We start from the raw sequence: 21,537 nt of genomic DNA on the forward strand, positions 1-21,537 counted from the left end.
AGTCCGAACCAAAAAAAAATTAATTTTCTGTGTTTAGCCGCACGTATATATCAAATCGATATAACATAAATGGAGGACCAAACTTTCTCCGATAAAAATAAAATAGAGAAAGATCAAGAACCACTTCCTCCTAGTGCTGAAGCTGCTGCCACTAGTCATGACATAGACGATAACATGCCATCAACGTCGTCTGCCAAGGCCGATGCCCAATGTCATAGTAGAGGGCACATACAATCCCAAATGGCAAAGTTCAGGAAAATGACCTTGAAAAAGACATTTAAATCAGCTGAAGAGAAACGTAAACTTGCCAATATGCCATTTACGACACGGAGTGGCAAGGAACGGCTAAGGTCGATCCCTAGTATGTTCATGACTAGTGGTTCAGCTTCACATGACGATGGAAGCACTCCTCCCACTAAAAAAATCAAAAGAGTTAAGCTGGCAAAAGCACAGCGAAGAACTGTGCTTTCTAAGAAGATATCACAAATCCCCAAAGAGAGTCCAAGTGTGGTGGTGGTTGCGATGCCTGACCTTCCCAGCACTGGACGGGAAGAGGTGGCTCTTTCCACCATTTGCACGCCCCCTGCAAGTGCTGAAAGGAGCACCCACAGTCCACTTGCTGATATGCAAATTGAAGATGTCACTGTTGAAGTACAACAGGATGAGGATACTGGTGTAGCTGGCGCTGAGGAGGAAGTTGGCGAGGAGGATTCTGATGGTGATGTGGTTTGTTTAAATCAGGCTCCGGGGGAGACAGTTGTTGTCCGTGGGATGAAAAAGCCCATCACGGTCATGCCTGGGCAGAAGACCAAACATTCCACCTCTTTGGTCTGGCAATATTTCTATCCAAATCCGGACAACAACTGTCTTGCCATATGTACCATATGTAAAGGTGAAATAAGTAGGGGTAGGGACGTCAACCACCTAGGAACATCCTCCCTTATACGGCACCTGCAGCGCGTTCATAAAAAGTTACTGTCAAGTTCAGAAACTTTGGCTCAGACCGTAAGCAGTCCAGGGACACCTAAATCCCGTTGTCCTGTTGTATCCAAGCGCCTGCAAACCACACCGTCAACTCCCTCCTCGTCAATTTCCTCCTTAGTCAGGATCGGAAGTAGTCCTGCAGGCCATATCACTGGCATGACTGACTCTCCTATCCGGGATTCCTCCGGAGGATCCTGCATTGCTACGCCTACTGCTGCCGCTGCTGCTGTTGCTGCTGCTGCTGGGAGTCGTTCATCATCCCAGAGAGGAAGTAGGAACACCACTACTTTTACTAAACAATTGACCCTCCAACAGTCCTTAGCGAGGAGGATGAAGTACGACAGCAGTCATCCTGAAGCAAAACGTATAACTGAGGCCTTGACTGCTATGTTGGTGTTAGACGTGCGTCCGGTATCCGCCATTAGTGCAGTGGGATTTAGACAATTGATGGAGGTAGTGTGTCCCCGGTTCCAAATCCCGTCTAGATTCCACTTCACTAGGCAGGCGATACCGAGACTGTACAGAAACGTCAGAAAAAGTGTCCTCAGTGTCCTGAAAAATGCCGTTGTACACAATGTCCACTTAACCACGGACATGTGGACAAGTGGAACAGGGCAGACTAAGGACTATATGACTGTGACAGCCCACTGGGTAGATGTATCACCTTACGCAGCAACAGCAGCAGCGTCACCAGTAGCAGCATCTCAGAAACGCCAGCTCGTTACAAGGCAGGCTACGCTGTGTATCACCGGTTTCAGTAAGAGGCACACCGCCGACAACCTCTTAGAGAAACTGAGGGAAATCATCGCCCAGTGGCTTACCCCACTTAGACTCTCCTGGGGATTTGTGATATCTGACAACGCCACCAATATTGTGCGGGCATTACATCTGGGCAAATTCCAGCACGTCCCATGTTTTGCTCACACAATAAACTTGGTGGTGCAGAATTTTCTGAAAAGCGACAGGGGCGTGCAGGAGACGCTTTGGGTGGCCCGAAAAATTTCTGGCCACTTTCGCCATTCAGCGACTGCGTGCCGAAGACTGGAGCGCCAGCAAACACTCTTGAACCTGCCCCGCCATCACCTGAAGCAAGAGGTTGTGACGCGGTGGAACTCAACCCTCTATATGCTTCAGAGGATGGAGGAGCAGCAAAAGGCCATACAAGCCTATACATCCACCTATGACATAGGCAAAGGAGGGGGTATGCACCTGACTCAAGCGCAGTGGAGAATGATTTCCGTGTTGTGCAAGGTTCTTCAGCCCTTCGAACTTGCCACACGTGAAGTCAGTTCAGACACTGCCAGCTTGAGTCAGGTCATTCCCCTCATCAGGCTTTTGCAGAAGCAGCTGGAGAAAGTGAAGGAGGAGCTAAGACGGAGCGATTCCGCTCGGCATGTGGGACTTGTGGATGAAGCCCTTCATTCGCTTTGCCAGGATTCCAGGGTGGTCAATCTGTTGAAATCAGACCACTACATTTTGGCCACCGTGCTCGATCCTAGGTTTAAAGCCTATGTGGTGTCTCTCTTTCCGGCCGACACAAGCCTGCAGAGGTGCAAAGACCTGCTGGTGAACACACTGTCAGCTGAAGCGGAACGTGACACGTCAACGGCTCCTTCTTCATTTTCTCCCGCAACTGGGGCTGCCAGGAAAAAACTTAGGTATCCTAAGCAACCCGCTGGCGGTGATGCAGGGCAGGCAGGACCAAGTTTGGACATCTGGTCCGGACTGAAGGACCTGGCAACAATTTCTGACATGTCTACTGTCACTGCATATGATACTGTCACCATTGACAGAATGGTGGAGGATTACATCGGTGACAGCATCCAAGTAGGCATGTCAGACAGTCCATACCTGTACTGGCAGGAAAAAGAGGCAATTTGGAGGCCCCTGTACAAACTGGCTCTATTTTACCTGAGTTGCCCCCCCTCCAGTGTGTACTCCGAAAGAGTGTTTAGTGCAGCCGGGAACCTTGTCAGCGAAAGGCGTAGGAGGTTGCTTCCACAGAATGTGGAGAAGATGATGTTCATCAAAATGAATTATCAGCTCTTCCAGGGAGACCAGCCTCCAGAAGGTACAGAGGGACCTGTGGTGGTGGATTCAAGTGGGGACGAGTTAATACTTTGTGAGGATGAGGATGTACACACTGAAGAGGGTGAGGAATCGGTGGATGAGGAGGATGAGGATGACATCTTGCCTCCGTAGAGCCAGTTTGTGCAGGGACACATTAATTGCCAGCTTGTTTTGTGGGGGCCCAAACGAACCAATCATTTCAGCCACAGTTGTGTGGCAGACCCTGGCGCTGAAATGATTGATTTGTTAAAGTGTGCATGTCCTGTTTATACAACATAAGGGTGGGTGGGAGGGCCCAAGGACAATTCCATCTTGCACCTCTTTTTTTCTTTGCATTATGTACAGTTTGGGGCCTAGTTTTTCTAACTGCCATCCTGCCTGCCACTGCAGTGTCACTCCTAGATGGGTCACGTGTTTGTGCCGCCCACTCGTGTCGCTTAGCATAGTCATCCAGCTACCTCGGTGCAACCTTTTGGACATAAAAACACTATTGTGAGGTGTGAGGTGTTCAGAATAGACTGGAAATGAGTGGAAATTAAGGTTATTGAGGTTAATAATAGCATAGGAGCAGAAAAACCTACAAATTCTGTGATTTTAGCTGTTTTTATGCTTTTTTTCAAAAAAATACAGATCCAAAACACAAAACCCAGAACCCAAAACACGGAAGGGTGGTTTTGGCAAAACCAATCCAGATCCAAAACACGAAGAAAGATCCAGATCCAAAACCAAAACACAAAACACGAAAAGTGGCCGGTGCACACCCCTAATTTATATTATTTTGCTAATTTTTGCCATCTCGATTTAAGTGATTGCAATGTGTTGGAATAATATGGTAGCCCAACAAGGCCTGTCATATTTAAACTAGAAAAAATACTGCATTAATTGGGAGGACTGTTTTATTTGATAGAATATGGGGTAGATCTGGGTATTAGATATTAGTTATTTAATTATTACCAGTTATTTATATAGCGCACACATATTCCACAGCGCTTTACAGAGAATATTTGGCCATTCACATCCGTCCCTGCCCCAGTGGAGCTTACAATCTATATTCCCTATCACATGCACACACACATACACACTAGGGGTCATTTTGTTGGGAGACAATTTACCTACCAGTATATTTTTTGGCGTATGGGAGGAAACCGGAGCACCCGGAGGAAACCCACGCAAGCACAGGGAGAATATACAAACTCCACACAGGTAGGGCCGTAGTGTGTATTGAACCCACGGGCTCAGTGCTGTGAGGCAGTAATGCTAACCATTATACCATCTGTGCTGCAACATCTGTGGGAAATGTAATTGTTTTGCTTTCTGTTTTAATAATTGTCTGGTGACAATAACTAAAGAGGAAAACAATTTGAAAAAAAGGGCTTCCTTTTTCAAACAGGTGGTGTCCACACATGTTTGGACCCGTACAGTGGAGATAGGGCATGTAATGCCCTTCCTCATCTCAGGTGAACACCAGACAATAGAGGAGCAAATCATTTTAAAGAAAGGACTATCCTCTTTCAAATGTGGTTATCCTCATCTGTGCAGGTACCATGATAGGGCAATGGGGCACAGATATAGTTCCCTCTTCCCATTTATGGGATGTAATATGGAATACAGACTCACCAATATCCACCGCGTTTATGTCAAATTTAGTGCTGGTATAAGTTATATACTGTAGGATATGGTTCAACATTTCGATGTATGGTGTTACTATAGTTAAGACATTTGTTCCTCTCCCTTTTACTTCTTCTGAAACATCAGCAAATGTGTTAAAAATCCCAAGTGATGCATTGAGTATAACCTGGGTAAAAGAAAACAACCAAAAAATAAACTGAATTAAATCATAGTGCAATAAAACTCAATGCTGCTATTTACATATACAGTAAAGGCCCATACATACTGGATGATATTTATGAATGATATGAACGATAATGATATAGTTGAACGATATATATCGTTCAAATCGTCCAGTGTGTATGAACTTAATGAGGAACGATCCATGCTCCCGCGGGTCGTTAACGATATCCTCAGTTGTCTGTTCATGCAGCTAAGTCTGGCGATATCGTTAATGATGCCATGCTGCCAAATGCAGCCTGGCCCAGATACCTCCCGCTTGGTCGTTCGTCGTTGCCAGCATCGGCAAGCGTGTATGCACTTGATAATACCGGCACCCCTGCAGAGTCCGTCGCTGACTAGGTCGCTCCGTACACACATCTTCCAGTGTGTACAGGACTTTATTCTGCCCAAATTATGATGCTGTTACTTCCTACATAATATAATTAATCTTCTTTGCATAGTGGCATAAAAGTTGGCAAAACCGGACAAACTGTGTAAGTCAGTGGCGTAAATTCATCCCAGACGCCGGGTGGTAAGTCATAATTTGGTGCCCCCCGTCACAGCCGCTGATGCTGTAATTTAGCAATTCGCATGCAGACAGGCTATAGATAGACGAAGGTAGCAGCTGATGGTCTGACATGGAGCTCTCCACTAGTGTATGGTGGCTTCTCAGGTGCCAGGAAGGGGTGGCATGTATTGGTCGGCTGTGACGGTACACTCTGAGTACATAGTTACAGCCCTAAGTGGGGTGAATATGTTGTGGACAATGGAGGAAGTGCCCCTTCAGAGCTGGAGCCCGGCGGCTCCATTGTATCCCATAGTTCTGCCCCTGGTGTAAGTAGAAATGTTGAGCTATCATGCAATCACTCTGCTAGCTTAGGGTTCTATTTAGGAAACAGAAAACTGAACTAAACCTGACAAGTTTAAGAGTTTTCTTATCTCTTCTCTTAGTGATGCAGCCACCATAGGTCTCACTGAGGGATAAGCACTTATGCTATAGTGTTATGGAGAAGAGAAAATCTATTCTCTCTATACATTTCTATATGGTGATATGGTTGGAGATAGCAGAGAAACACACAATTGTACTTGTAGATATAAAATATTAATAAGAAGAAACTGTAAATTTAAAAAAAGGATTTGTAAGTGTCATACATTCTTTGTATATATATATATATATATATATATATATATATATATATATATATATATATATATATATACACATATATAAATATACATATATATATATATACACACATACACACTGCATATATATATATATATATATATATAATATATATGTGTGCATATATATATATATATATATATATATATGTATATATATATATTGTCGAAGCTGGATTATTGACTGAGACAAGATCAGTTTAAAATTGGATCGCAGCGATGCCATCTTGGAAATGAGATCGCAAGACGCCATTTTGCGAATGGCCGCCTAAGCGCCATTTTAGATAAACTCACACTTTAGTACATGTGGTGATGTTACTATTAGCATCATGCGATTGCATCTGTGACCATCGCCATAAGTTACGGCGATTCATCAAAAGCCCATTTCATGACTTTACGTAGTTTGGGTGCTCTGGATAAAGTGTGTATTATAATTCCCCTAAAGGATATATTTCAGAAATGGCTGTACAGTATGTCAAAATTGGATTGCATTAGCTAAACAGAGCAAATGGCCATGTGACAACTAGCCTGTGAAGACAAGCTTCATGGACATAACGTCTGCTCTCACTCCAGGTGGCCCTGCTCGAATACAGCAAGAGGGTCGTTTGTAGCACCTTACATTAGCAGGCTTCCTACAATAAAATACCTTCAAAGCCAAGAGTGTTATCTGAGGTTTGGGTCTTGTAGCTGTGCTAATTTACATCCACACAGACCCTGGGAGAACAAAGACCAGTATTTTGGAGCCTGAAAATGGTGGGGGCTGCTGGGGCAAGAGCAAGTCATGGAACTTCATGCACACGCATCTGCCCCAAGTTAACTAGCATCTTTACATCAAACCCCACATACTCACACATTACATATTCACATACAAGGTTCCATAAGCTTTAAGGTATAAGATTCAAGTATGCACATTTACTATAATTGCTATGAAATAAAGATTATTTCGTAACTAAAGTTTTATACGTGATAAGTAAGCCATGTTTGGTATTGTACTGATGCGGACTCATTTTACAGTATTCCGGTAATATCGATGGAGAGATCGCAACATGCATTCTCAACTTATGGACCGCAGAGATTTCAAGCAACAAAATGTACATCATATGAACAACTGTTAGGATTTGCATGGGGCGGGAAACCAGAGACCACCAGTTGTTAGAGGCTGGATCGTGTCTATTTGAACCAACCTGTTAAATGCCTTGTAACATATACCCTCTCCTTTAGGACCAATGGTATTAGCAACAAACTTCTCTATTGTGTTGTTTATTTCCTGGGGGTATAAATATGTGTGCTCTGACCCTGGGTTCCTAGTCTTCGTGCTGAATGCTAATTGACGAGGGGTTTCTTGCTGATGCCTAACATCTGGACCAGAGAGTGCTGCGTATGTATAATTGTACTTGGGTCTGTATAATCTCTTTGCGCTAAGATTTTATGAGGATCATAGCGTGTAACTGCTGTACTTTTACTTGAATAATACTTTGTGCTTTGGAACCACAGGTTCTAGGTCTGGAGTGTTTATTTACTGTATGACTGCATACGCAAATTAGCGTCATCCTTAGAGGTTTATAGGCAGGATATTAGAAGGTATAGGCAGGGGTATATAGAGGTTCAAAGGCAGTATCCTTATATATATATATATATATATATATATTACTGTCATAATATGAGCGGCACTCCGCGGCTTTCAAAAAGACTTACAACACCATCAGGTAGGTTATCAACGTTTCAGGTGCTTTATTTACAGCATATTATTAAGCAATGCCAAAAAACTGCTAATGTTTAGTGGTTTGTAAACATATATAACAGGGTAATCCTGAGTAGATGGTTCTTCCTAAATGATCATTGACCAATTCAACCAAGAAGTATACAGTTATTTACAAATAATTGCATCACTTAGACAGATTGTTCACAATCACATTCATAAGTCAGTAAGGATAGAATGACAAAGTACAACACCCAAAAGTCCTAGTCACCTTCTGCTGTATGTGGTCTTTACTGAGAGGACCACAGATGAGAGAGGGACCCCGGGTACTGCTGACATATATATAAAATATATATGCAAATCAGGGCGACACTCCAAGGACATTTCACTCCTCACAAAAACACAGAGACAGCCTTTAGTAAAACAGACGTTTCGGCTCTCTAATAACCCGTTTTCCTTGAAAGTGGGTTATTAAAGACCCAAATTGTGCCACCCTGATTTGCATATTTATTATTACTGACTTGCACTAGCACCTGAGCATATGATTTCGTACTAGGAGTGACAATCATTGGATTTGTGTATATATAGATATACTGTACACACACACATACAAATATATTTCGTATTGAGTGGCAGCTTTAAAATTTCCAGCATATATATTTTGAGTTTTCATCATGCCTTTCTCAATCAATTCTTCAGGGTAACCTCTATCTGTAAATCTTCTTCTGTAGGTATTCATTTGTTTTTTACATGCAACCTCCTTATTGCAGTTACGCTTAATACGACAAAATTGAAAGAAAGGTATATTATCCTTCCAATGTTTAATTTTGTTAATTTACATAATGCTGTCAGGCACAGTATTGTTATTATTATTGTTGTAACTAGGTGTCACCATAGTCCATCTTATATACTTTATTTATACTTGTTTTTTGTTAAAACAGCATTGTTATTAGAAAACTAGTGCCTATTGTTTAAACCACTCCATTTTTATGGAAATAGATCCTAAACAAAATGGCCACCACCCTATATTCTATGGGCTTTTAAAAACTGGCCACCGTCTATGGGAATCATTGCTGTATGGAAATGTCTTAGACAAACTGGCCACCACCATATATTATTTGGACTTCTAAAAAATGGCCACCGGTTGTGGAAATTATTGTTATTTATTTCTAGCTCCATGTAGAGAGGCATTTCTGTGTGCCTTTTTTGGGATTAACGGAGGTGGGCGGTTCTGGTCCTATGTTCTTGTAATGAAACACCAGACCTTGATTGGGTTGAAAACCGCGGTGTTGGTATTTGACCTTCTTCTCATCATGCAATGCGCTGAGGATGCAGGTGCATTAGATGCACAGGGTTATCTGGGTATTTCTGACCCCAGAACCTTTAGTGGCATATATACATGCGATGCGCTGTAGCAGAAGATGTACAGTAGGTCCCTATATTTCTGCTAACAAACGTGAGCATGTTAGTTTTATATATTCATTTTTTCCATAAGTCTTTGACCTTCTTCCCATGAGTCTCAGGAACAGCACATGTGCAGTTGAGCACTGTGGTAGCCATCTTTTTCTAATTGGAACAATCCACCTCATTAATACAGGTATATCAGGGGACTTTGGGTGACATGTAGATATCCTCCTGAAGAAATCTGGCGATTTGGCAGTTTGACGAAACACATTGAGGAGTTTCTGGTGTGAGGAGTGGTCCATACCCTGCGCTTGGTAACCTGACTCAGCTAAGCTCATTATTCTGTTCTTAGATGTACATTTTAGCTGCTTTTTTATTAAATGTGAATTTTTTATACTACTTATTGACACCTATGTTCCCTCTTTCATAAAAACCTACATGAGTGACAGTGTGGACATTAGGACAAAAGCCAAGAGTCCATTGGTACGAGCACATGCACTTTATTATGGTTAGGGTTATTTATTGGATATAAGGTACATATTTTTGTAGTGTTTTTTGCACAAGAAATATATGTATAAAAATTAGGTGTAACCAATAAAGTACAATAACCAATTGTTAGCTATATAGCAGCTCCCAATAGTAGTGTTGGAGACACTACTCAATTAAGATCAACAAAAACCAAATGAGTACATATATGTATATACACCCAAGGGAGCGCTGAATTAATTGATAATAAATTTAATACATATATAACATTGCATATGAATACATCAATAAAATTGAGTTAAATGATACAATATAACCACTGATGACTGGCAAATATTAGTCGCTTGAAAAAGGTCATTCAAAGGATCCTGTGGAAATCCACTATTAGTATAGAAACTTGATTAGCAGAGCCAGTGTGTTAGTTTGATTTGCATCAATATAGTCTCACCACTCTTAGGGAAGTCCTGAGCAAAGGCAAAGTCCCCAGATAGTACCAGTGGTAGGGCAATCTTCTGTGAATCACGTTCCCCGTCTGATAATCAGAATTGCCGCTTGCCAATGTGATGACGTCAGCAGCAGTGGGAGCAACACATCAGTGCCCAGATATGAGAAGAAGTCACAGCTCTTGCATAAAAAATGGAGGTTTTGCATCCGTAACACCACAATGTTCAGACAGATCCACTTGTCAAGCAGCCAGTATTAAGTCCACAAACTTAACATGTTTCTCCGTTATTAGACCATACAACGGTTTCCTCAGAATATAAAATTGTGGCTCAGTCAGACCAGCTATTTAAACAGTCAGTGTCCAATCACAGTAGGCTCATTTTGCATAACAATTAATCCCAGGTGATTACAATTGTTCAAATCACCAGCACAGCTAACAATACAATAAATACATCATAAAGAACATTTATATTCCGATAAAATGTTTTAATAAAATACAATGGCATCAGAGAAAATGACATCAGAGAGAGCTCAAGATAAATCCACTAGTTCTAGAGTTAATTAGTAGTAAACATCATACTAGATCAGAACATGTGCACCTGATTATCAATCAGTGAAGGTGTCTAGATAGATGGCATATTTAAAACTAACAAAACAAAATAGCTCTGTGGCTCAACAGGCTAATAGCATAGACCAGCGACCAGACAACCAGTGTTCAAATCCCACCGGAGGTTTATCAACACTTATTTTATATAGAAGTTTATATTTCAAAAATAGTTAGATGTTATTATCGTCTTAATAACAATAACATTATACTAGATAGAGAACTGATATATCTGAATATTAATCAGCAAATGTTAGATAGATGGCATATTTTGAATTTATAGAGCAAATAAGCTCTGTGGCTCAACAGGCTAACAGCATAGACCAAAGACCAGACAGCCAGTGTTTGAATCCCACCTGTCACTTATTTTATATAAAAGTTTATATTTTAATTTTTAAAAATAGATATATGTTATTATCTTCTTAATAGCTATAAACATTATACTGGATGGAAAACTGGTATATCTGATTATTCATCAGTGAATGTTATCAAGCATAAGTAAATAACCCCAGCATAATTACTTCTTGCACCACAGCTAAACTCTGTGGCGCAACAGACTAATAGCCTAAATCTGTAACTAGCAGAATCAGTGTTCTAGTCCTCAAAAGGACTACCCAAAAGAGTTGATATTTTATGGAAAAGTGGCGAGGGGGGGGGAATATGATAATCCCTCATAATAAATATGAACAAAGATTATTTTAATGTTTCGAGATAAGCCTATAATTAAAGACTCATAAGCTACAACATAAAGTCCTTAAGTGCCAATATTATTAAGCTCAATGCAATCATTCAGACCCCCTGGAAATAATGTCCCCAATGAAAATATCCAAAAGGCCTCTCTTTTACATAATAAATTAAAACAATCTCCACCTCTTGATGTTTCTTTAATATGCTCAATTCCCTGTACACGGAGAACTATTACATCACCCCCATGCTGTAATCTAACATTTCGTGACAGACTATGAGTCATCACTCCTTTTTGAACATTCCTTCTATGTTCCAAGAAACGTGTGTGTAACATGTGGGTCGTTCTTCCCACGTACTGAATACCACAGATGCAAGTGATAACATATATAACATATGTCGTTCTACAGTTAATGTTGTTATCTACGTCAAATGATAGACCCCTTGAATATGATTTAAACCTAGTGCTCTTGTCTATGATAAACTGGCAGGTGATGCAACCAAGCTTGCCACATTTGAAATTCCCCATTCTTGTTATATGGGGATAGTTGTTCAACCAGTTATTAGGCCTACCATCCAAAATAGCTTTAGATCTAAAATTACTTGGTGCTAAATGCCTCTGAAGGTTCATTGCCTTCTTAAAAATGATTTTAGATTTTTGTTCCAAACAAGTAGAAAGTATATTGTCAGTTTTCAGGATTGGATAATACTTATTAATGACTGTTTTAAGATCCTGTGAAAAGAAATTATATTTAGTCACAAATTTTAAATCAAAGCTGTCTACACTTTGTAGACCATTGGTCTTATCAACCATACTAAGTAGAGATTCCCTATCTTTATTCATGGCTGATTCAAAAGCAGAAATCAGGATATCCAAAGGGTATCCTTGTACATAGAGAGACCTCAACAAGTCATTAGCCTGGATATTAAATTGATCTATATCTGAGCAGTTACGCCTCAGTCTATAGAGCTGACTCTTGGGAATATTTCTCAACCACGGCCGATAGTGACAACTGCCATAGTTGAGAAAGTTACTGTCAACTTCCTTGCGATAAGTAGATGTGACCACAGTATTTCCCCTAATCGAGAGGGCAATATCCAAAAAAGTAATAGATGTCCTGTGCATAGTGCTAGTGAAATTTAAACCAAAAGTGTTGGTGTTAAGATAATGTATAAATGAACTAGCTAGTTGTGAATCACCATCAAAAACCAAAAACATGTCATCTATGTACCGACCATAGAGCACTAGGTTCATGCCAAATGGACCATTCCAAATCATCAACTCCTCCAATCTGCCCATATATAAATTTGCAAAACTTGTCGCGAACCTAGTGCCCATGGCGGTACTCATCACCTGTAGAAAAAAACTTATAATCAAAAGTGAAATAATTGTTTGTTAATATGAATTCAACTGAATCTAGAATAAATTGGCATCTCCTATCACTCAAGGAGCTATCCAATTTAAGATACATATCTAGTAGCAAAAGACCCTGTTTGTGTGGAATATTACAATATAGAGATTCTACATCACAAGTAATAAACAAATAATTATCTTGCCATACCAATTTATCTTGCCATACCAATTTCAAAAAGTGGGTAGAATCTCTAATATAAGATTTTAACTTAACCACGTGTTTGTAAAAAAGAATCAACAAAAGCAGACAAATTAGAAGTAAGGGACCCAACACCAGAAATAATAGGTCGCCCAGGGGGTGAAACAAGTGACTTGTGGATCTTGGGCAAATGATAATAAGTGGGGATGATTGGATGTGTATCAAACAAGAAAGTGTATTCCTTCTTGGATATTGCCCCCTCCAGTGCTTTATCCAGGCTAAGTTGCAATTGCATGAGGTAATTACTGGTGGGATCAGATAATAATGGTGCATAGAAATGAGTGTTTTTCAATTGCCGATAGGCCACAGATACATAAACTATCTTATTTTGAACAACTGTTCCCCCTCCCTCCGCAGCTCTTATTATAATCGAATCATCTTTTAGTCAGATCTCTAAGGGCTTTCCTTTCTCTCGGATGCAAGTTATCTCTCTTTTTTAGCTTATAGTCTGACTTAGAACAGATCTCCTTAAACTCATTTAGAGTCAAATTATAGAAGGTTTCTATTGGACCACTTCTACAGTATATTGGGTAGAATTCAGATTTCTTTTTAAATCTCTTAAGAGACGAAGAGACGGGTCATTTACATTAAGCAGTTGTGTATTTAAATCAGAATTAGTATCATCTTCTAGTTCTATTAGAGTTTGGAGAGCCTCTTTATTTGAATCATCTAAAATGATAGGGGTAACATCTTCACTATTATTTTTAACATTTTTATTGGCGAAATACTTCTTTCTACAAAGATCCCTTGTGAACCTATTTAGTTCAACAAATAGTTCAAAAAGGTTAGGCTTTTGTGATGGAACAAATTTAAGGCCCTTTGCTAACAATGCTTTTTCACTCTCAGTTAGATGTCTAGAGGAAAGATTGAATAGTCCCTTGTTCCTCAGAACCTTCTTGCATTTTTGGAGATATTTCCTTCTCCCGCCTCTATTTCCTCTGAATCTAATTCTTTTCTTTTGGGGGAATCTTGTTGTAGGAGGCTGTATCTGTTCGTATTTTTCCATAGTGGATATACATCCTGCTCTAAAAAATTAGCATGTTGATTTTTATGGGTCCACTGTGTCTTTGGTCTAGCTTCCTTCCTGGTTATCTCATCAAATCTATTATTTCTAAACATGGGTGGAGTCCTATTGAATTTATCTCTTATTTAAATTCATTGTTGATTGTCTAGTTGGCACATCTGATGGTAGTCTTTCTCTCCGATTATAAGGATTACCTTTCTTATGGCTCTTGGGTATAGCCATAAATATTCATTCCTCTCTATATTTTCTATTAAAGGTCCTCACTTCCCCCTGATTGTAATCTTTAATATCTCTAGATAGCTTTTAATTTTTTTGTGTAATCAGGGATTGTTCGTACTACTCTATTTTCTTATTTAGTTTATAATCAAGTTCCCTATACTCTAGCTTTACATCAAATGGCTTCAATAAATTCTGTACAACCTCTATCTCTTTGGAGAGGGCCACAATCTTAGTTTCACGATAATTAATCAACAATTCAATTAAGGCAAGAGAGCAATTATCTAATTCAGCATTCCACCTTTGTGTCAAATTCTCATCATCTTTAAAGGAGCAGGATTTGAAAATCCTTAATCCCCTCGGGATAATTTTATCTTTTAAATATCTAAATAACAACAGAGAGTGGTGAGACTATATTGATGTAAATCATACTAACACACTGGCTCTGCTAATCAAGTTTCTATACCACTAGTGGATTTCCACAGGATCCTTTGAATGACCTTTTTCAAATGACTAATATTTGCCAGTCATCAGTGGTTATATTGTATCTTTTAACTCAGTTTTATTGATGTATTCATATGCAATGATATATATATATATATATATATATATATATAAAATGTATTATCAATTAATTCAGCGCTCCCTTGGGTGTATATACATATACGTACTCATTTGGTTTTTGTTGATCTTTATTGCACAAGCACTGCGCACTTTTTTTTGCTGTGAATTAAGCAATCATGCACTGTTGTGTTTTGTGTGGTATGCACTAGTGTACTTTTATACATCTATAGAGGTGGTACTTATATGCACACAACACTTTTGTCATATTAATATAATAATTTATTAATATAACTATATTTATATTACACATATATACACACACACACACACACACACATACATACAACACAATACCTACAATGCGCCAAAAATAGTAGTAAAATTGTACTAAAAATATTCCAAAAAATTCAATACAACACTATAGTATAGGCTGCTACCCCAAGTTAAGTCCTTTGCCAGGTCAGGACCAAAATATTCTATGGATTTTTAGTTAACAATATTAGTTGATTACAAACTCCAACTTTACTCTTAATTTCCAATGAATTGATGTTCCTCAGATGCACCTATTAGTAACAATATTTTCCTTGGTATAAATAAGTATTAATCACTTACATTTGCAAATTGTAGTTAGTATGGTATTCAATCCAGTGAGGATGACTATTCTCAGCATGTGTGCTTTGTTCCCTTGTCATTGATCTATACTGCTAAGGTTTTTCCTTTTATCCCTATACCCTATTACATCACTTCCTGTTTGTAACAAATGACCCCTTTATGCTTTTTCTTTAAGTTCCTATATACAGTAGTTTCACTTTTCACTATCTCTATTTGCCCCTTGTAGCGCTTTCACAGTCGTGCCCTTATATTAAGGCTGCATCTAAAAAAACTAATTTCTCCATAGAGAATTCCGAAGGGGAGGCAGAGTGTTTAAGGGGCTACCCCTCAAAAGCTATAGGAGGTACGGATCTGACATTTGGTATGGCCAGGTAGAACTGTCACTGGGTGCTGCATGCCAAATTTCAGGGCAAAAACATAAAAAATGAGGATTTGGGAGTAATCTAAAGCTCCAACTGTCACATTTTTCTGACATTCTCAATTAGGAACTTTTTTCTGCTGTTTTTTGTTTTTTGGGAAGGCAAAACTCAGGGTAGGGGTGGAATTTAGACTTGGGGTTTGTTTTAATAGGTAGCTATTGTGCCAGGGTACGTGCTTTTGGGGTTCAGGTAAATTAGAAAGTTACAGTTTTTAAACTATTACCTCAAGAATGCGCAATTGTAGAGATAGGACTTTTTAACTTGCTGCGCAGCCTCAGTAGGACCCTCCAGCAGGTGTAGTCATAGTGGCTTCACTTGGGTGCAGCAAGATGGGCATAGTTTGCGGGCGATTGTGGGCGCTGGACAGCAGGCAATGGTAGCAGCGGCGGGGACGCGGATGTGGTGGTGGGGACATCAGCAGTGGCGGGGACATCAGCGGCGGTGGTGTCGGCAGCAGGCGGCAGGTCGCGGGTGTCATCGTCTTTGCAGGGGGCGTGGGTGTCGTCATCTTTGCAGGCGGTGGAGGGTTGGTGGCGGGCCTGGATTCGAGAGGATGCAGTCCATGCCAGCCATTCTGCCGAATACGGCAGCGGCGCCCATTTAAAAAATGGTGCCTCAGCGCATCTTTTAAATTCAAAGATGACTGCCGTCAGCCAATCACGGCTTGCAGCGGCCATCTTTGAATTTCAATAATGGCGCTGAGGCAGCGTTTTTGAAATAGGCGCTGCTGCCTTCCTCTGCAGAATGGCTGGCGGGGTCTGGACCCTCTCAGATTCAGGCCCGCCGCCGACACCTGCACAGGCGCCGGTCCCGCAGCTTCCGAGTGCTGCCAACAATGATGTCGCGAGTCGTAATTGACTCGTGCCAGCCATCTTTGATTTTCAAAGATGGCCGTTGCAAGCCAATCTGACTCGTGACATCATTGGAGGTGGCATCACCTGAAGAGGACCTCAGAAGCCCTGGGGAGGTGGCAGCCACCCCCCAGGTGAAGACGCCAGAAGCCCTGGTGGGTTGGCGCCCGCTAGGCGAAGACGCCATAAGAGCTGACATAGGCTATCGACCACTAGGTGAAGACATTGAAGCCCTGATGGGTCAGCGCCTGCCAGGTAAAGATGCCGAAGCCCTGGCGGGTTGGCGCCCACCAGGTGAAGACACCAGAAGTCCTAGTGGGAGGCAGCCATGAGAAAGAGCTAACACGGGCTGCCGCCCACTAGGTGAAGACACCAAAGTCCTGGCGGGTTGGCGCCCACCAGGTAAAGACGCCGGAAGTCCTAGTGGGAGGCAGCCATGAAAAAGAGCTGACATAGGCTGCTGCCCACTAGGTGAAGACTACAGGTGGATTACAGGTGGCAGTGGGCCCTAATGCCCAGCATGCTGGTACTTGTGGTTTTACAAGTACCAGCATGCAGGGAGGCATGCTGGAACCTACGCACTACCCTTTGCACTGCACCGCTGCCACTGCTCTGCACCACCGCTGCTGCCGCTACCCCACATACCTACAGCCGTCTCGCACTCTGCACCTCCCAAACCAACATCCTGTGTGCTGTCCTCTGTTCCACTTGTGTTAGTGTACCATTTTGTTGCCCTTCTCCCGTGCAGGTGGCCCGGTTTGCTCGTCCAAACCCTGATAGTTAATACATTTTAAAAAAGCTATGAAATTCCATAGACAAAAAACCTTACAGTTTCACATGTCCCATTAAGGCTCCTTAGACATGATCTAAAAATTCACAAAATCTATTGATTTTCTGCCTCTCAAACTTCAAAAAGCAATGAAATTATGATCATTAAGGTGGACGCCTTAATGGTCGTGTTCCTTGCGCAATACAGATATGGTATGCCATCACACCCTGTGGTTAACTGTAGATTCAGCACTCTCACAGAATGAGATTGCTGTCACTCACAAAATGGTGGAGCTGCTAATCCACAGAATTGTGTGCTCATTGGAATACACACATGCAGTCTATGCAACTGAGGTCAAATCAGTTATGTGGCTCCAACATTCCACTCAGTGCCCACAATCTTCCCATTTGATCACCAAAACAATCTCACTGGCTTCCAACATCCTTCTCACTGCATATAATTATCTCATTTAGAAAACACGTTCAGCTCCCTTATTTTTAAAACTATCATACTCTGTCTATGCATGTACACTTTCTTCCCCTATATGCCTCCATGCTGCTATATATTCCCCAATCCCTACTGCTGTGTGGTCTCCCAACTGTGATAGTCTGTGTTCCCTCCTCCACACCAATGTTTTTCCCCAGCCGCACCGCCCTGCATCCGTGCCTTCTCCACAGACACATTGCTGTCTTTCTCTCATCTGTGGCACTCTTTCTTCCTCCATCTGCACTACTCTGGTCCCCCAACCGTGCAATTCTGTCTCCCCCCACCACCTGCACCACTCTGTCTTCCTCCCCATATACACCAATCTGTCTTCCCCAATCCCTACTGCTGTGTGGTCTCCGAACTATGGTAGTCTGTGTTCTCTCATCCACACCAATCTGTCTTTCTCCATCTGATCGCCGTCAGATTGGATAAATGTAGTATGTCTAACTTTAAGTACTGTGATAGATGGCGTAACAGATACTTATATAAGAAGAATTGATGCATTACAAAATTCTTACTCAAACGCAGCTAATGAGATGCAAACCAAAGCACTGGCGAAAGCCACACCCACCACAAATTGATTGGAGATTGACAGCATAAATACCAACCCATAGTGCACAGTGTCATCCTTAACAAAAGCTGTTTACAGGCTGAAATGCGTTGGAGACACCTGCTAACAAACTACTATTGGCAACTACTGGCAACTTGCAAGCAAACCATTCATATCATCTCATACAGTCCAGATCATGTGATCATGTCATCAGAGAAGTCTCTCGAGAACATTGCGGTCACACGGACACCATAGCCACACGGAGGAAGAAAACTGAAGACTTTCACACAGGACAAGGGCACCCAGGAGGCGGGAGGATGATGTACCCAGCGGCAGATCAGGTAAGTTTTTGCCCCGCGAGTGTGGTGGAAGCACCCGGCGCAAGGTTCACATACCCAAGCCAGTGGATGCTTCCTTTCCTGACCATTGCGGACTCATAAACAGGGATAAAGCACCGTGTGACTTCCTACAGAAGCACAGCGCTGCTCCAGATCCCTGGTGTGAGCAGCAGGTCCGGGTCAACACACTGATCACATGGACACTCGTCCCCCCTCCGGCCTGAAGACATCCCGGACAATGGCCACAGCAACACAGATAAACTCCTTTCTCATTGGAACTTACATTTATTGCAACATATACCCATAGAGGTCATGGGACGCCATGATCCCTACACAGACCAGCCAAAAGGATATTGACTTTACAGGAACTATTCTACCTGGTACACATTTGCAACCACTCTTGTTATCATTACATCTCACTGCAAGCACTTTTGCCAATACCTCATAATGCTATAAGCATCAAGTTTTTGAATGTTATATGATTTGTGTTCTTTGTACATTTATTTTAATCTTATGTACTTCAATAGTAGAGGTTAATACCTTAATGATTGTGTCCCACATGTATGTTCATTAACAGATTTCATAAGATAACGATCAATAGCGGTTGGTAAACATTTCTAAACCACTGCTCTGGTATATATCAATACTAATACCAATACATTTTAAGGCATATCAATTGATGATGGTGTAGCGCTTGACATAACGCTCTTTATCTATAACTTTATCTCGCGAGATAGGACTTCTCGCTTGTCAAGCAGCTCCCGCATAGATATACATTTCCTGTGGAGCGCTGTTAATTCTGTTATCTATCCCTCTGTGGAGAGTGAGCTTCAACCTGTGCTGGTGGAACATGTTGAAATTGTTCATCAGATTTTCAAGGCTGAAAAATCGAAAGCACAAGAAAGTCCAAGAGATCTAAGCCTTAATGAAGTGGCAGATAGCCATCAAAGCCATGAGATAAATTATGTGGATCAATGGAGGAAATATTGAAGTATCCTATGTTTACACAGGAGTCCAGAATCTGAGGTTGACTGTGCCAGTACATTGTCTGTTGACATAAAGCCAAGGTCGAGAATTTGTGATGCTGATGACTCTCAAGATACTGATAGCTCCTCTTCTTTCAAAGGGCCATCAGTGAAGTATGCCAGTAGCCAATACAGAGCTTTAAGGCTGAAGATTAAAGATGTGACAAGTAGAAGTTGGCAAAAAGATGTGCCTTTAATAGGTTTAAGTGGCAAGAGTAAAGATGAAGTGTGTCGCTTTGGGAAAAGTAACTTCAAGTTCTTGATGCCTGATGTGGTACCCAGGGAGACCCTCAAGTACTGCATAAAGAAAGCAAGAAGTACCATTGCTACCATAAAGTGAGGAAAAAAGTTTGGGGGAAAATAAATTCTGGAATCTGGAGGATGAGACCCCCAGAGGTCATAAGAGTTTGTATGACCGTGGATACAGTTGATTCCCTCATGAGGAGAGTGAAGAGGGACACCGTTATGAGAATGCCTCGTCCCATGTTGCTGAACCCAGGGGTTTCAAGCTGGGGAGGGGGATATGTGGCAGTATCACCAGAGGTGGCACTGGTGAGCAGCAGATTCTGTGTGGGGCAGGGGATATCCGCCCACACAGACTAGAAAAGCATTGTGGGAAGATGCCTAAGGGCTGCCCTTTGCACAGAGCCCAGGTGGGGCTGGAGAAGTCATACAGTCCAGGGGGGCTGCAGTCAGAGTGAAAAAGGCCGGATGGCCAGGGTCAGACCTGAAGGATGCAGGGAGATCTCTATATTCACTGACACAAACCTCGTGGAGCTGTGGCAGCCAGTTAAGCCAGGCCAGAGCCTATGTTACCCTGCAGGAAGCAGGGCTGAGACTGAAATTGTGAGTGGGCCAGAAGGCCAGTCCAGATCTGCATGAGGCTGAGAGGAGCTACTAAGATTTGGTCATTTCATGTGAGAAAGACTTTGCTTTTACAGATTAGCTGTGTTCTGGTAGTAAGGGTTCAAGAAGTGAGTTAGACGCCCTAAACAGGGGTTAGCTTGTTTATTATTTTCTGTTCCTTTGTGCTGTACTTGTTTTTCCCTACTGGAAGTAAAGCACTACTTCATTTATTTTACCTGGAAAAGCTGCATGGGTCCTCATTTGAGCACTAAACACTGCACCACTGACATCCATCTACTGAGCTATATACCCCAAGTCATCACAATATATATATATATATATATATATATATATATTACACACACACACAGTATATGTGTGTATGTATGGCATGATTGTCAGTGGTGCAGTATTTGGGTGCTCAAATACAGGTCACCATACAGCTTGTCAAGGTTTAACAAACAAAATAATGCTTTAATATTGGGCCTGATTCAGCAGTGATCGCAACAGAGATTCTGTATGCAATGGGCCGATTGTTCTGTGTTCTGTGCATGCATTGCAGTGCGTGAAGACTCCACTGTGATTGAAAACCAAGGAACATTTAACATCCTATTTCTGTCATCCCAAGGAGTCCCAGAGACTATATTCATTAATATTGATCCATTTATATACCTATTTTTACAGGGGTAGCATGTACAATTGGCTCTCAATTCATGTTCGATATTTTTAACTATCATTAAATCACTGATTTTATTAATTTTTGATTGCACTTCATTTGGTTTACTAACTAACAGTTCTCATAGCGCTGTATCTATTTATTCTCCACTGTGATTG

General features: G+C 41.4%; 1 protein-coding gene across 3 annotated transcripts in view; it reads right to left on the reverse strand.

The window, feature by feature from the left end:
• Nucleotides 1-21,537, reverse strand: part of LOC148510710 (N-acetylneuraminylgalactosylglucosyl-glucoside beta-1,4-N- acetylgalactosaminyltransferase 2-like) — a 317,743-nt gene that overhangs the window by 109,780 nt on the left and 186,426 nt on the right. For all 3 annotated transcript variants that reach the window (XM_088442512.1, XM_088442511.1, XM_088442513.1), the window contains exon 6: nt 4,672-4,849. In XM_088442512.1, the coding sequence (XP_088298638.1) occupies nt 4,672-4,849 (178 nt within the window). The remainder of the gene's footprint in view (nt 1-4,671; nt 4,850-21,537) is intronic.

The sequence above is a fragment of the Taudactylus pleione genome, unplaced genomic scaffold (assembly GCF_031769625.1).
Source record: "Taudactylus pleione unplaced genomic scaffold, aTauple2 ptg000313l, whole genome shotgun sequence".
Lineage (NCBI taxonomy): Eukaryota > Metazoa > Chordata > Amphibia > Anura > Myobatrachidae > Taudactylus > Taudactylus pleione.